This window comes from Drosophila erecta, unplaced genomic scaffold, assembly GCF_003286155.1.
Source record: "Drosophila erecta strain 14021-0224.00,06,07 unplaced genomic scaffold, DereRS2 tig00000126-arrow-pilon, whole genome shotgun sequence".
Classification (NCBI taxonomy): domain Eukaryota; kingdom Metazoa; phylum Arthropoda; class Insecta; order Diptera; family Drosophilidae; genus Drosophila; species Drosophila erecta.
Window position 1 is genome coordinate 15,284,657 of NW_020825209.1, and position 15,261 is coordinate 15,299,917.

Sequence of the window (15,261 nt, forward strand, 5' to 3'; positions counted from 1 at the left end):
ATCGGCCTCTGCTTAGAAGGACCGTGCGCGGGTGGCTTCAAGATACCGAAATCGATTTTCATTCTCACCCTCAGCGGGGACCCAAACCGTGGTCCATATAGGTGGTTACATAAGTCACTTTGATTGTTTATTGTTTATTACAATTGAACCATAATATTTTTAATATTTCCGCCGGTGTTTATATACGCCTGTGTACTGCAATTCAACTTCTTTGAATACCGCGCATTATGAGGTTATGAGTTTTTCAATTGACCCGCGTACTTGTTCCATCGCCAGAACCATGGGCCAGCAATCGCACACCATTCGCGGTCTTATTCCGCCGCCCCCACTAAGGTCACACCATTCCACATCGGCCTCTCTCCTACCAACACACGCACACACGCCCTCCCCCACACACACACACACACACACCCACCCATACAGCCGCAGTGGCACGAAACGAAAACAATTATTTTGCATCGCAGGCGATAAGTTAAAAGTGATTTAGACCGCACTGAAACCATGTCAGCGGCTGGTAGATCGGAGGACGATCCCGGCCAGAGTCCGGTCATAGACCAAGAACCGGATCCGGGTCAATCAACGCCAGCGGTGGCCGAAATCGCCGCTTCCAGTGTGAGTGTTTCGTGTTTTTCGCCCTGCTTCTTTTTTTTTTTTTGCTGACGACGACGGAAGACACGTCAACTTCTGAGCGCTGTTGTTTATCTTGTCGACTATGCCGCCTAATTAGCCATGTATTCATCACATAGATTCGATCGGGCCTGGCGGAGCTGGAGCTGCGATCCTCGCAGGTGCTGCAGCGCTTGGAGAACGTTAAGGTGTCGTCCACGCCAGAAAACCCACATCTCGTCGAGAACGAGGAGGAGGCTGAGGAACGGGTGATCAGCGAGGACCTACTGCCGGCGAAGCACCGAGTGCCCTCCGACATTCTAAAGTCCCTGGAGCAATTGGTTTCCTACACGGACAGCGACGATGATCCGGAGTTCCCGCTGCCCGCTTTGGATGACGTCTCGCACTTGGCCCTCATATCGCACAGCATTGTGGCCTATTTGTCGCACCTGGACCGCCAGCAGCTGCTTCGGGTGACGAACAGCATTTCCGGGGACGCCACCCGATGGTTGGGCACGTTGTTTCACTTTGCCCACCCTGCGAGCAGCTTCCATGCGGACAATGCGGACGCAGTTCTGCGCACGGTGCGACTGGCCATCGTGGCCAGGTGTCCGGGATACTTGGAGGGTGGCATACCCGCCTTGGCGCAGCCCACGTTTTATATCTCGGAGAATACGACGCCGATGAGGCTGCACTACGCCTGCCGCCAGTTGGGCATCCCGCTGGAGGCTATCAAGGTCATACCGGAGCACAGCCAGTCCGGGACAATGGATGTGACGCTGCTGCAGAAGCAAATTCAGCAGGATGTGGGCAATAATCGGACGCCGCTGCTGGTTGTCGCCGACATTGGAGCCTCGCTGTGTGGCTATGTGGACAACCTGCTCCGGCTGAGGGACGTGTGCAAGGCGCACAACATGTGGCTGCATGCCAGTGGCCACGGACTGGCCGCCTTGGTCTGCGCCCAGAATCAGGGCCATGTGGAGGAGGTGCTCCACTCTATGGCCCTCAATTTGGGTAGCTGGCTGGGTGTGCCCAGTCTGCCGATCGTCCTGCTGCACCGTCCGCTACAGAACAGCGCTCTGAGTGCCTTCGAATCCGATCCCATACTGTCGCGTCGTCTCAATGCCCTGTCCTTGTGGACCAGTCTGCAGGCTCTGGGCCGGAAGGCGATTGCAGAGCGACTGCATGTGGCCTTCCAGACGTGCAGTATTCTCTTCGAGATTGCCTCCAAGTGTGAGGGCATCCGGGTGTTGGTAAATTGATGGAATATTCTCGGAAATGTTTTTAGTTTACCAAAGGTGTTCCCCTTTTTCAGAGCCATACTCCTGGAGCGCAAACCGGAGCTTCTTTGTCGGACATCATTCAGAGCCCCTTCGATGTGCAGGCGCTTTTTGATGCCGCCGCCCCCGTGGTCGCCTATCAGTTCGACGGCAGCACCACAATTCCACTGGGTGGAAGTGGCTCCACTGCCGCCGCCGCCGCCGCTGCTGAGCGGGAAACGGCCGAAGGCCTCAAGCCGCTGGAGAAGATAAACAATGCTTCCTACTTCGACCGCCTCAACTCATGGCTGGGTCAAATCTTGCAACGCGACTGTCCCAATGTATGCAGTGTGAAAATAATCAGCCCATTGTATGAACCTAATCACCATGTTTTTGCAGTTTGACTTTGAAGTGATTGAACACCCGACGCACGGCAGCTGCATCCGCTACTGTCCGCTAGAATTGGGGTTGGGTGAGCAGCCGCCGAGCTCCGAGAATCTGGAGAGCTTCGCTCAGAGCTTAGAGGCACATGTTGACATCCTGCGCGCGACCATCAAGCACAAGGCACGCTTCATTCATTTGGTGGAGCGCAGCGAGGTGCTGCGCCTCGTTCCACTGCCCGAATGGGCGGGCATGGGCGGCGTTCGCTTCGTGCCCGAGGGCTGGGAGTCCCTGCTGACGGACCAGGCCAAAACAGAGCTAAACAAGCTGAACATCGATCTGGTGGAGGCCCTGAAGTCCACGGACAATGCCTTTTCACTGGGCGAGGGCACCGATGGCCTGATTTGTGTGCGATTCGGAATGGTCACCCACGAAACGGAGGTCGAAGAGCTGCTAGACTTGGTGGTCACGGTGGGCAAAAGCGTCCAGGAAAACTCGCGGGTATTGGACACCATGTCGGAGATTGTTAAAAAGGTTGGCTACCACCTCCTGCTGAATTAATGTAACATGTGGTAATTTATTTGTACCCTCAGGGCATTGAGGCGGTCACCGCAGATTTGCAGCGCGAATCGGAGGAGAAACTTTGGCAGGAGGGCATCCTGCGCCACGTGCCTGTGGTGGGACGCGTTTTCAACTGGTGGTCCCCACCGGCCAAGGAGTCGGGCATCAAGGGGCGGAGCCTCAATCTCACCCAAGGTGTTGTCGAAAGCACCGAGAACATATACAAGTAGGTTCCAAAGGTCGTTAGATATTGTGCCCTGATTTAATGTTCATTAACTTTTCTGCAAAGGTACCACATGCAGATGACAGGAGCCACTGCACATCAGTTGCCAGCGAATCGTTCGCCTCCCACACCAATGGTGCAGACGCCCGTGGGCGCGCCCGCTTCGCCGCCCGTCTTTCCCACGGTGGAGCCCGTGCCAGTACCCGGAAACGGAGCCGGAACGGGTGAGGACACGCCTGTGCAGTCGGTAGATGCTTCAGGATCGCTACCAGGCGCCTCGGGAGCGACACCGTCTGCGGCGCCAACACAAAACCATGTGGATCATGCCCGCACTGTCAGTCAGAGCAGTGCCGCCTCCTCCAGCGTGCCCGAGCTAGTGGCCGCCAGCAGTGCAATTAACAATAATTAACACAAGTACGAGTATATTTCAAAAATAACTATAACTGAACAGCAGATACAAAATACTTAGATCAAGGCAGAGCCAGCAAAATGGATTTCAGAGCGGGAGAGGCCTTAAAAGCAGCAATATCAAACCAAGGCTTGAACAGAAACGCGTAGACAAAAACTGAGCAGATTACCATACATAACGTATATGGACGGCTTCATTCCCACTTTCCCTACTTAAATGAAAAACGAAAACAATTCCAAAGAAGATGATTGTTCGCCGGAAAAGATGATAACGCAAAATCCAATTAAATGGCTTTTATGTATTTATATATGGCTATTTTTATGATCTTTTATATATCTCTATTACATATTATATTATTTAACCTTATGCTTTACTCCCACCATTGTTGTTGATTATGATCAGAAAGAAATGCGCGGAATTTTGTCCCCTTTTCGCTTTTATTTTTTGTAATAATTTACCTTAATATTTGTTCGCCTTAATTTGTAATTATTATTCATCTGAATAGTACCTTTGAGAGACATAATATATTATATAGGCAATTCTTCAATGTTCAATTGTGCGAAGCAATAAATTGCGCTATTCTTATTTGTTAAGCTAAGTGACAGCACACTAAAGAAATTAAAGAAAACGAGGAAAAAGAATATAATTAAATGACAAGAATATATTTATTATACTGCTATTATGCTGCTATAAGAAAAAATCTGCACAAAATATGATAAAAGGAACTATATAAAATAAAATGTGAAATAATTTAGAAAGAGAAAGCATGTGGTTCTTCTTCGCCTTTCGTTTCTAAATGATAATGTCTTCTCCTATCAGTGGTACTTTCCTAAAGCGATCCGAAGTGTTTTTAATTTGTGGGTTTAAAAGTTTTAGTTTTCATATGCCAAACTTAACTCACAATAATTCCTAAGCTTATGATCCGATACTCAGAAACTTTCTTCCGCAGATTTACAAATTTTGTAGTATTTACTAATATTAAATTGAAAAAAAGATACTTGTTTGGTTTGTGATTTTCAGCAAATGGGTACTTTTTTGGAGACACTCCTATATGTTTCCCAAAAATAGTTTTGAATACTTTTTTATAGTCAATCATCGTTTGAAGTATTTTATGTTATGTTATGAAAAGTTACTAAGTTTTTATGACTTTCCCAAACCTACCTTCCGCATTCGTCGCTTCATTGGCGCCCAGTAAAAACAACAGTTTTCCATCTAACTAATGCAATTAAATTTTATATTTTTATTTTATTTAATATTTCTGTTGGATGTTTTTTAGCGCTTTACTTTGCCGCTATTTGCTTTTGAAAGAAATTCCTCTTGACTTCGCGCTCTTCGTTACCCGACTCTTTTCGATTTTTCGCATAAAATAATTCATTCAATTTCATTCCAGAAATTTGGTTTCTCCCGCTCATTGGAACAATTCCGAAAGCAGACGGGGCAAAAGTGGTTTCTGGAACGCACTTATTAGTTAATTTTGTATTTCGTTCTTATGCAAATTTTTAAACTGTTCTTACGATTCGTTAGAATCACCTTTGTGGTTCATTTTTGGTTTTATTCGTTTATTAATATGCCACTAAGCGCTTCGATTTATGCTTCTGTTCTTTACATTTTCTTTAACTATGCATACTATATATTTAAATATATATTTATATATATATATATGTTGTACAACTCGATCTTCTCTCGTCTTATTGCTGCTGCCGCCGAGCCTTCGAAAAAAATGTGCGAATTTCGTTTGGAATCTCCTGTTGGCATTTTCTCGGATTTAGGGTATTTCGAGTTCGGCGCACTTGTTTTGCGTTATTCTTAGGGATTTTTCTTTGTAATAACTACAACGCGTACGGTGACAACATTTAACACAGAAATATATTTACGAACTAATTGTGTTATATTTATATGTACGTGTATGTGGAGTTCCGATCTGAGCTCGGAACTCCCATGACCAAAACTTTGCCTACCAAGGGGCTTCTTCGGGGCTTTCCCATTTATTATGCGGTATCCTTAAATTGGATCCTTAAAGGATTCAGTTTCGATTCGTTTTTTTTTTTATTTATTTATTTTTTTTTTGTCGAAGGGGGGCCCCTTGAGTAGACATGTTGTTCGATTTTGTTCGTATTTTCGTTTGTTTTATAACTGGTAATTGTATAATAAGCGAATAAAAAACTTGATTAGTTTGTTCCGTCCTCTTTACAGCGTCTTTACATACATGCTCACTTTAAAAATGCCTTTCGTGTCTTGCGATTGAGCCAATTTCGATCCGAGTGCCCGATTGTTAATATCTTACAGTTGATCATTTCAATGGGAGTTCGCTCTAGCTAGGGTTCGTTAGGTGTATGGTATGGTATATTATGGCTAGTAAACGCTGAGAACTTTCGCTGTGTGGGCAGTGTTCGGGTGCGACTTAGTTGGTTGGCCGGCCACTTGGCGTCCGCTGGAATTGGCCTCCGGGAATCCGGCATTTAAAAATGCGTCGATTATTCTTGCTGTGAGTTGCTGGTATATAGTTGTCGATAGGCTTAAGTATCTTGTCTATAACTATTTTATAATACTCGTATCTATTCGTGTATATATCGCGTGTGTATATAAATATCTATATAACTTTGTAGTTCGGTTTGTCGTCTGCTTGTTTTCTTGTTTTGTTGTTGGGGGAGGAGGGGCAGTACTTTGCTTTGTGTTAGTTTTATATTGCTATCGGTTTCATACCAAGTCGAATTGTTCATCTCTCGTCTATTTGGTTATTGTTTACGCTAGTAAGCTAGTACTACGCATGCCTTTCGTTTAGCTACTAAATATACAGTTAGCCCACTATGTATCTACATATATCTTCGTTTAAGTTTAGGTTTAATAAATGCATTCCATGTTAAGCTTAGGTTAAATACACAATAAAATCGCGGGCTCGAATCCTCTACCGATTCAGCCCGCCAGTCCCGGACGATCCCGTCCAGGTGTGGGGATCGTCCGCAGCACAACCCAGACCCAGGACAGAGTCGAGCACTAAATGGGGGATCATCCCAGTGGAATGGGCAGTGGTTGGGTTCGGCGTCTTAAAGGTAGCAGTACCAGTACCAGTCCGTGGGTGCTTAAATAATTCTAAGTCTCCAACTAATGTGGGTTTGGCATACTCGAGGTCATATCGGTTCGGTTCGCATGTTAGCATTGCTAAGTATTTTGGAGTAGGCATAAATGCAGTCAGTCAGGAACTTAGGCCATGAAAAGTGTGTAAGCGAAAGAAGAATATCGCAAATAAACTTAGGTCTTTCGAAAATGAATAGAACGACTAGAAGTTATCACAAATGTGTATTACTATTGTAGAAGTTTGAGGAAAGTTCGTTAGATGCCGTTGGATTCAGTTTGCGGTGCGCACTTTTCAGAATGTAAACCTAATTACAAGTAACAATATTGGTTATGCAAAACAAAAAGCTAGTAAGAACCTGCCACGCCCATTTGCCCATCCATTCAGTTGCCCGTTTTCTACTTAAAAATTGACTCCCGCCAAGTGCCTAAAAAATCTTTTCTAACTTTTCTACTACAGTTCGATTCTAGAACTTATGACCTACGATCCGAATTCGATTTAAATATTTGGTGGTTGCTTATTAGGTGCAAGGGTCGGTCTTTCGTTTTCGGTATGGTTGCCATTTCCATTTCCATTTTCATTATCGTTATCGTTTTCTTCTCAGTTTTCATTTTTCATTTTTCTGTTTCTCTGTTTCTCTGTTTTTTGTTGTAGAGGATATACAATTTATATTTTTTCGTAGATTAATGTTGTATAATACAATAAGTCAGCCCCGATAAAATTGTTTCTGTCTGACAATTTAGCGCTTTAAAATTGGTAAAAATATGCTATTATCAAAAAGGAATAACCGTGTCCTAAATGGATATATATATATTTATATAAGTAATAGATCGCTGATATATGTTACATGTGTCCGTCCATCTGTCTGTCTGCGGGTGTCTAGTATCTGTGTCTCAATCCTTCTCCATGTCGCTTTCCTTGGAATGTTCGGGTATAGTTCGGTGTATAGTATGTACAAAAGTCGAAACGCAGGATTCCGGTCTAGGATACGATTACGATACGATAAATGTACGTTAAATGCAACAAATCAAGAAGGAACACTCGCCGCTCCTGCAATCCTTAGTTCCATTTCCCCGATTTTCCCGATTCCCTCGATATATGTATGTATATCTATCCTACATCCGAGTTCTAGGAAGACGCCCCAATCCCAAGTCCTGACCAATTCCTGTCTCACATGTCCTGCCTGCCTCCACTGGGTGTCGTGGTATTAGCAGCAACCATCTTACAGCTCCGTCACCGCATAGTTGCTTTCGTCGGTTATCGCTGGCGGTGGCGGCGGCAGATCATCATCGTCGTCCACCGCTCCTCCGCCACCACCGGTTACGCCTCCACCGCCATTGTGCAGCACCTTGCCATTGGCCGGCGGTCCTGCGCCCATTCGGCCCTTTGTCGCCTCCGTTTGCGCTTCCAGCGGCGGCGGCGGCAGCGACGTGTCCTCGTTGGCGTTTCCCCCTCCTCCTACAACGCCTCCTCCGTTCTGCAGACCCGACGGCACTCCTCCATTGGCCTCGTTCAGCGGCTGGGCGACGGGCGGGGGCGGCGAGGTGGGCGTGCCAATGCGCGGCGGTGGAATCGCCTTCATCTGGGGCGGCAATTTCATCGGTGGACGCTGCAGGGTCCTGGACAGAGAGGGAAAATTCAGTTTCAAATATCATAGCATGGTAGGTAAAATTGTGAAAGCCTTTTTTATGTCAGAAACATTTTGTAATCTTGTAACCATGAACGCAGGGTAGTAGTTTAAAAATAAGCAATCATTATTCAAAACAAAACACAGAGCGCTATAGTCGAGTGCCTCGACTATCAGATACCGCTTACTCAGCCAGTGCGAGCGAGAAGGCGATGTGCGAAACAGAAAAGAGGAGATTGCTCACTAGCGCCACCTGCAATCTAAAATTTCTAGCTTAGATATCTAGAGATCTTGCATTTATACGGACAGGCGTTCGGACTTTTTTCGATGTTTCTTACTTTCCAACGAATCCAGTATACCCTTTCCTCTGCCAACGGGATGAAAGGGATTCAAAATGGGGAGTTGGACATAAAACTAAAATAAAAGCTAAAATAAAAGTAAACATAAACATAACTAGTTTTCCGAATAGTCTTGCATTTAAACAATCAAAAAAACAGTAAACATAAATAAATAAAATGTTAATTATTACATATTCTTGAATATTGTGCTAACACTATCCTTATTGATGGTTAATAGAATTAAAGAATAAAATATAATGTTTAAATCATTTTTCAAGCAGTCATGAAAGGAATTTGGAGTCCTTCTATTTGCACACTGGTACAAAAGCACCCCAACACCTACTTGGAGTAGTTTTGGTGGTGGGCCTGCTGACGCTGCTCGTAGATGGACTCCACCTTGGGCTGCTCCGCATCTTTTGGGATCTCCGGCAGTGGGCAGTTGAGTATCGATGGCTTGTACTTGGGATCAAACTTGCCGCCCTGCCGCAAAGTGGAGCACTTGTAGATCTGCTTATCCCGATCATAAATGGCGCTATCCATGGCCGTGCTGATGGGCACGACATCCGATTCGGTTTGCTGTTGCTGCTGATGATGTTGCTGCTGCTGTTGCTGCTGCTGGTGATGCTGCTGCTGCTGTTGCTGCTGGTGATGTTGCTGCTGCTGGTGCTGCTGCAGCTGCTGCTGGTGTTGCTGCGGGGACTTGAGCTGATGCAGCTGCTGCTGCTGCTGCGAGGGAGGCGGTGGTTGCTGCTGTTGCTGATGCAAGCTGGGTGGATGCTGGTGCGCCGGTATCTGTGGTCCGCCCTGACTGTTTTGGCGACGCATTGTGGCTAAATTGGATACATATATGGAGCCCTGGCTGACAGCAACTAGCGGCTGATATATGGAATGGGGATTGCCATTGGCCGCCAGTTGGGGCGCCAAATGCGCCGGTATCTGCTGGTAGATCTGGCTCTGGCCCGGCCCCAGATGATGCGGTGCATGGTGGGCCGCAGTAGTATAGGTGCCATATTGCTGCGCCTGCTGTTGGTGGTAGATCGCATGCTGGTGCTGCACTGCAGCGGCCACGGCGGCGGCCGAGTGCGAATGCGGATGCTGGTGCGGATGGGGATGTGGATGCTGGTGGGGATGATGGCAGTAGATGGGCTGTGGTCCTCCTAGCTGTTGCTGTGCCTGCTGCTGTTGCTGTTGTGCCTGCTGCTGCTGCTGTTGCTGTTGGGCGGCCTGCGTGGTCGGCGGCATGTTGGCGGCGGCGTTTGCTGCTGCTGCGACTGCTGCTGCTGCGGGGGGTGGCGACGGTTTTCAGTAAAAGTCATTCGCTTCCAATGTCTTGCATTGTTTGCTTAGGGTTGCATATTTACCATTATTGGGACCTACAAAAGTGCACACACACAACGATTAGCAATAGGCGCGGGTTGGACGAAGGATGTGGATGTGGACGTTGGATACGGATGCAGGATGCAGGGTGCAGGTGGTCGGCGCAACGATGGTGTGGTCGTGAAATGGGTTGATGGATGGGCGCGGGCATTACCATGGAATGAGATTATATAGAAGAGTATACGTGATGAGAGCGAATTGAGCGGTTTGCCGTTTATTTGGGACGCGAAGCTAGTTTACAAATAGCTGAACCGGTTGCGAATTGGTTGAGTATCGGTTATTTATATTCAAAGTCCGATGAAATCGGTTATGAACCGGTATTAACGCTGATTGCTTATTTTTTTTTCTCAACATTGCCTGAATGTTAAAAATGCCATACATATTAGATTTTTTTAGGACACAAAACAAGTTAATTCAAGATTTTACTGAATTACGCAACATTTTCCTATTCGATTCCCAGCTCAATTTCGTCTTTGGACTTAATACACATATGGACACTAAGATTGATATAAATATGTACAAGTACACGTAGATAAAAATCGCCTTAATGAAAGCTGATAAAAGTATCAAAAAGCTGATATTTTTTAAATTCTTACAAAAATTTTAAACATTTTCGAAATGTTTTCAATGAATAGCTCAAATTCTTTAAGTAGAATCTTTAAATTTGTATTTTTTTTTTGTTTCATTAATTTCTGTGCTTCTTCAGCTTAGGGCGTTTTTTCCTCAGTGTAAAGTCAGATAGAGTAGTGGGCGTGTGTTTCGAGTTTCGGGAGTGGGTGGTGCGGGCTCCCCACTTACCGGTCATGTGGGTGGGGCTGTGGTTGTGCGACGGCAGCCGGCCCAGCGTGTGGGTGCCCATGGCGCGCATGTTCTGCTGGATGTGGGCGTGGGCCATCATCTCGTGCTGCTGGCGCTTGCTGGGATGCTGGAGCGTATGGGAGCCGCTGATCACCGGCGGACTGAAGTGCCTGGAATGTCAGATATGGCGCAAGAGCAGAGAAAACGGGACGAGAGAGAACAGAGAAAGAGAGTTCGAGAGAATGGAGGCGGGAATCGGGCGGGACGGGTCACGTGGGGATCTTCTAAAACATACCCATTATGATTTCGTGGCAATGTCCTGGCGGCGTTCATCATCTGCTGGTGGTTCTGCGGTGCCGGATGCGAAATATACGACGGCTCATCCACCTGGGCATAGTCATTCCGTTTCCGTATATAGATCCACGTGTGCGAGTCCACCCACACCATGATGGTTAGCAAAATGGCGGCAATAAAGCTGGCTATTAGCATAAGAACCAGTCCCAGTAATCCTCCCTCGCAAAGTCCCCGAGCGGCGGCCAGAAAATTGTGATGCACTGCCTTGCAATCAACGAGCGCCGTCAGTTGGGTCAGCAATCTCTCACTGCTATTCAGATCCGCATTCACAGCACCCAACTTGGGCTGCAGCCCCGAGGATTTGAAGAGCACCAGCGATATCTTCATAACTGTGGCCATGGCGCTGCGAGCATTGTTTAGGGAATTCTGTGATTCCCTCAGGCGTTGGGTAAACGGATTCGTATGACCTGGCTCGCATTGGGTGTAGTGCAGCAGCACATTCGTGGGCAGGTCCCTGGGCGCAGTGGACACCAGGAAATCCGCTGGCGAGATGCACAGATCGCCGACAGCCACCGAGGAGGAGAGATAGAGACCGGACATCAGCCAGGAACCGGTGACGGCTAGCAAGCCGCACACGCTGAACAGGATTAGGGCGCAACGCGAGTGCCGGGCCACGCCCACCAGCAGCACGGCACACAACACAAGGAGCAGGGCCAAAGTGGCCACCGTGCCCGGCCAGCGAATCAGTTCCCATTGGTCGCCGCGCTGTTGGGATAAAAATGTCATCAATTGGCATTATAGCTGTCTACATGTATATATAGGAAGCGCTTACCGTCAGGAAGTGCGTCATGGAGATGCCCATCAGGGGTCGTCGGATATCGCTGGCCGCATTTGTGGCTAGGGTAACATTTCCCTGGACAATATTTAGCGACACAAAGAGCTTGGAGAGGGCAGTTTGATTCGACACCGGCTGATCGAAGATGTCCGCCAGTTCCACCAGCTGCGGCCGTATGCGATTCGTCAGCGTGTTCTCCAAGATGTGCGTCTGGTTCCGAATGGTCGTGACCAGATTGTCCACCTTCCTGCCCGCCGTCAGCACCTCCAGCAGTCCGTTGTGCAGATCATCATTCCCGTACAGTCCCAACCCAATCGCCGCACAGCACATCACCGTAACGATGGACAGGGCCACCTTCAGGCTGGTGATCGAGTGCGCTGGTCGGGGCTTCCGGTCACAGCAGCGGGTCATTAGGTAGAAGAGCAGTCCCAGCAGCGAGACGATCAGCAGGGCAGCCGGAACCGAGCCCAGAATGCCCAGGCTCTAAAAGTGACATCAAGGGAAGTGAAGTTGGTAAAACTTATAAAAGCTCTATATATTTATTTATATTATATTCCACTTAGACCCAATAATAAAATATACGATGAACGCTTCAATAGAATTTAAGATATGTGTTGAAAATTATTACAAAAACAATTGAATTTGTATTTATGAATGGCACATTAATGACTTTATATTTGTGCAATTTCTATTTTAAGAGACCATCTGTCTAAATAGTAAAACAAAAAACAAATTAAATTCCAAATTCTACCAAAAGAGCTGGTAAGCTAATAGTCAAAACTTCTCTGAACTCAATTTCGACTTCGAGTCATATGAATTCCGTATACGGAAGTACTATTGTACTCCTGTACCGAGAGAGTTTACTCACCTCCAGGTAGATCTCATCGTTGGGCCGGAACGTGCTGTTGATCTTGTGGAACGTGATGTTGTAGTGGGGCAGGGCGTGGAGTAGCTTCGCTATCACCGGCACCTTGTACTGGTCCGTAAACTCGTGATAGTCGCCCATCCTGGCCTGCGTTCCTCGGCTCCTCCCCTTGTGGAATAGGAATGTGTTCCTGCTCTTCCTGTCCTTTGTTGCTCCTGGCGGTTTTCCTTTTCCTCGTTACAGCTGCGTTTTCCTGCTACGTGCTCACGGGCCTGAGTTTCCTAACCTCTTGACACCAAATCCAAATTGCTGTGCACTGGAGAAAGGGTGAAGGAAACGGGGAAAGGGATATTAGGTAACCAGAAGTGTGCGTTCCTTAATTAATTTATATGTTGAGGCCCCGAAGGCACTTTCTGCACTGAACTCAAGTCAATGAAATCTGACAGATGGACTATGTTCGCTTTTCAAAACACTTACTATCACTTAACTTTTGCAAAGAGATTTTACGTGTGACCGATAAGAGTTTGACCCTCAGAGGCAGATTAGAATATTCCCAAAATGTTTGATTTGATGTTAAAATCGCGTGTTGTAATGAACAATCGCGACTTTATAAAAACAGCCAAAACAGACCACAAATTATGGCATTCCAATCTTAACAAAAACATTGCATACAAAACGGCGTAACAACTTTACACGCGCAATATTTGAAATGTGCACACCGTAGAATCACGCGATTTGAGGGCGTGGCAATGTTTGCAATGCGTTTCGTGAATGTTTAGTTTTAGAGATTTTAGTTTTAGTTGGGTTCAGACGGACATAACTGGTTGCTAGGCATAACTAGTGATCCTGACCAAGAAAATGTTTATGCATATACATATGTACACATACGTACATGCATATGTGCATACATATGTATATGTATTCTTATTGGGTCGGAAAACGCAATATACTCTTTTCACTCTACAAACAAATATGTATGTGCATAGATATCCAAAACAGCTGTACACTTGTGATTACGTCTTTAATTTTATGGACCATCTATTTAGAGCATCTTGTTGTTCATATTATACGTATTATGTATATTGCAAGTGATTTTGAAATATATTGAGCACAAAATGTTGCATGTGTAACAACCCCGAATTCATGAACTACATACATATGTACGTGATAATTTCTCGGATCCACTGAAATACGCAAAAAGAAGCTGACTTCTTCCTCTTCCTTATGCTTTATAGGATCTGCGATTTCGATTTTAACCCCACTTCTTGGCATACTCGAACTAACGGCTCCTGCATGTACACACACGCACACACATACATACACGAGTATGTGGGCGTGCATGCGTGGGCATGGCCTTAATTGCTCAATAAGTAGGTTGCCCCACACTTTCGGGCACTTTTCAATTAAAAAACAAAGCCGAGGACCAGCCGGTTCATGTATTACAGCTTTGTACTTATTCCGTTAAACGATTTAGCTGCGCGAACGCGAATGTTTTTTTTATTTTCCAGTACTTTTTCCCCCAATTCACATTACTTGATTTCGGGATTGAGGACGAACGATGCTGCCCAGCGCAATAGCAATTTTGTTCACTTGCTTCCTCTTCCTGCTTCGTCCAGTGCAGCAACAACACCAACACCAACACCAACAGCATCGGAGAGGCATGGCAAAGAGGCGGCAGCGAGTGTGCGAGTAACGGTAACGCGGCTGCGCGTGCGTTTGTATATCTATTGATTAAAAGTTCGCTCTGCTCTGGCCACTGCTTCCCCTTCCCCTTCCTCTTCCTCTTCCGTATCCTTATTTCTTTTGGCAGTTCTCTCGTAATTGCTGCGCCCACTTTCCGCCGTCCCCGCCCACCCCGTTTCATCTGTCTCCCCACCCACCCCCGCACCCGCGCACACACCAACTGCAAAGTGCGTTTGCTATACAACGGCAAATGCAACAATAACACACGCACACACCCACACAATAACGGCATAAATCAAATTCGCCAACAATTTGGTGTTTCAGCTAGTGACGAACGACGGCAAATGAAAACACTCCCTTTTTCGGGGGTACACAATTTTCCACAACAAACAAAGCCCAGTGCCGCAGTGTCTCGGCAAAAAATTCGAAATTATTACTTTTTGCTGCACTATCTCCAGTTGGCATTAATTTTAACAATTTGCCGTAATTCTTGCACTTGCGTATATATTCAATTTCATTCAGGTTTGTATTGTTTTTGGAGACTTGATTTGATTTTATGTTTTTGCAATATCGGTGAAAAGGCAACAAAACACACGAGCGAGGACCTTCACATTCCGAAGACTGGGCAAAGTATGAAAATTTCGTGTCGTTCAATTTGGTCACACCCTCTGGATTATGCTCACGATACGATGTTGCTGTTTTTTTTCGCAGGACGAAAAGGACCCTTCGAAAAACCCGAACCCCATCCAGTGTGACCGCCTTGAGCAAGTTAACATACACCGAAGGGTTGCGGCTCTTCCAGTTTGCCAAAAAGGTATTTAATTTATTAAAGACTAAAGGCATATAACAAATGTATAGTTAGCAAATTGTATTCAAATTGTATTCAAAATATGTCTGTTACTTAAAGTTCTTTAGGTATTAAATAATAATAA

General features: G+C 46.2%; 2 protein-coding genes across 4 annotated transcripts; one reads left to right on the forward strand and one right to left on the reverse strand.

Moving 5' to 3' along the window:
- Positions 1 to 57: 57 nt before the first annotated feature.
- On the forward strand, positions 58 to 4,268 carry LOC6549935 (pyridoxal-dependent decarboxylase domain-containing protein 1). Its single transcript, XM_026981589.1, has 6 exons — positions 58 to 612; positions 747 to 1,859; positions 1,922 to 2,206; positions 2,265 to 2,780; positions 2,840 to 3,033; positions 3,097 to 4,268. The coding sequence occupies exons 1-6, from the start codon at positions 502 to 504 to the stop codon at positions 3,437 to 3,439; spliced, it is 2,562 nt and encodes an 853-aa protein (XP_026837390.1). The 5' UTR covers positions 58 to 501; the 3' UTR covers positions 3,440 to 4,268.
- Positions 4,269 to 7,128: 2,860 nt separating this feature from the next.
- On the reverse strand, positions 7,129 to 15,104 carry LOC6549936 (protein tweety). 3 transcript variants are annotated; one of them, XM_001978648.3, is made up of 8 exons: positions 14,767 to 15,104; positions 12,650 to 12,962; positions 11,779 to 12,264; positions 10,948 to 11,711; positions 10,653 to 10,822; positions 9,839 to 9,850; positions 8,821 to 9,757; positions 7,129 to 8,131 (listed from the first exon to the last, which is right to left on the reverse strand). In XM_001978648.3, exons 2-8 carry the CDS (start codon positions 12,785 to 12,787, stop codon positions 7,735 to 7,737), a joined length of 2,904 nt encoding a protein of 967 aa, XP_001978684.1. In that variant the 5' UTR covers positions 12,788 to 12,962; positions 14,767 to 15,104; the 3' UTR covers positions 7,129 to 7,734. The 3 variants fall into 3 exon arrangements, with proteins under 3 accessions (XP_001978684.1, XP_026837673.1, XP_015010569.1); XM_026981872.1 differs by lacking the exon at positions 14,767 to 15,104 and adding an exon at positions 14,180 to 14,596; XM_015155083.2 differs by lacking the exons at positions 7,129 to 8,131; positions 8,821 to 9,757; positions 9,839 to 9,850 and having other exon boundaries at positions 10,722 to 11,711.
- Positions 15,105 to 15,261: the final 157 nt, after the last annotated feature.

Coding starts and splice junctions, on each gene's coding strand:
- LOC6549935 (XM_026981589.1), top strand. CDS start 502: ATGTCAGCGGCTGGTAGATCGGAGGACGATCCCGGCCAGAGTCCGGTC. Junction 613..746: donor CCGAAATCGCCGCTTCCAGT/GTGAGTGTTTCG, acceptor TTCATCACATAG/ATTCGATCGGGCCTGGCGGA. Junction 1,860..1,921: donor GTGAGGGCATCCGGGTGTTG/GTAAATTGATGG, acceptor CCCCTTTTTCAG/AGCCATACTCCTGGAGCGCA.
- LOC6549936 (XM_001978648.3), bottom strand. CDS start 12,787: ATGGGCGACTATCACGAGTTTACGGACCAGTACAAGGTGCCGGTGATA. Junction 10,823..10,947: donor TTGCCACGAAATCATAATGG/GTATGTTTTAGA, acceptor CTGACATTCCAG/GCACTTCAGTCCGCCGGTGA. Junction 8,132..8,820: donor CACCACCAAAACTACTCCAA/GTAGGTGTTGGG, acceptor CTCTCTGTCCAG/GACCCTGCAGCGTCCACCGA.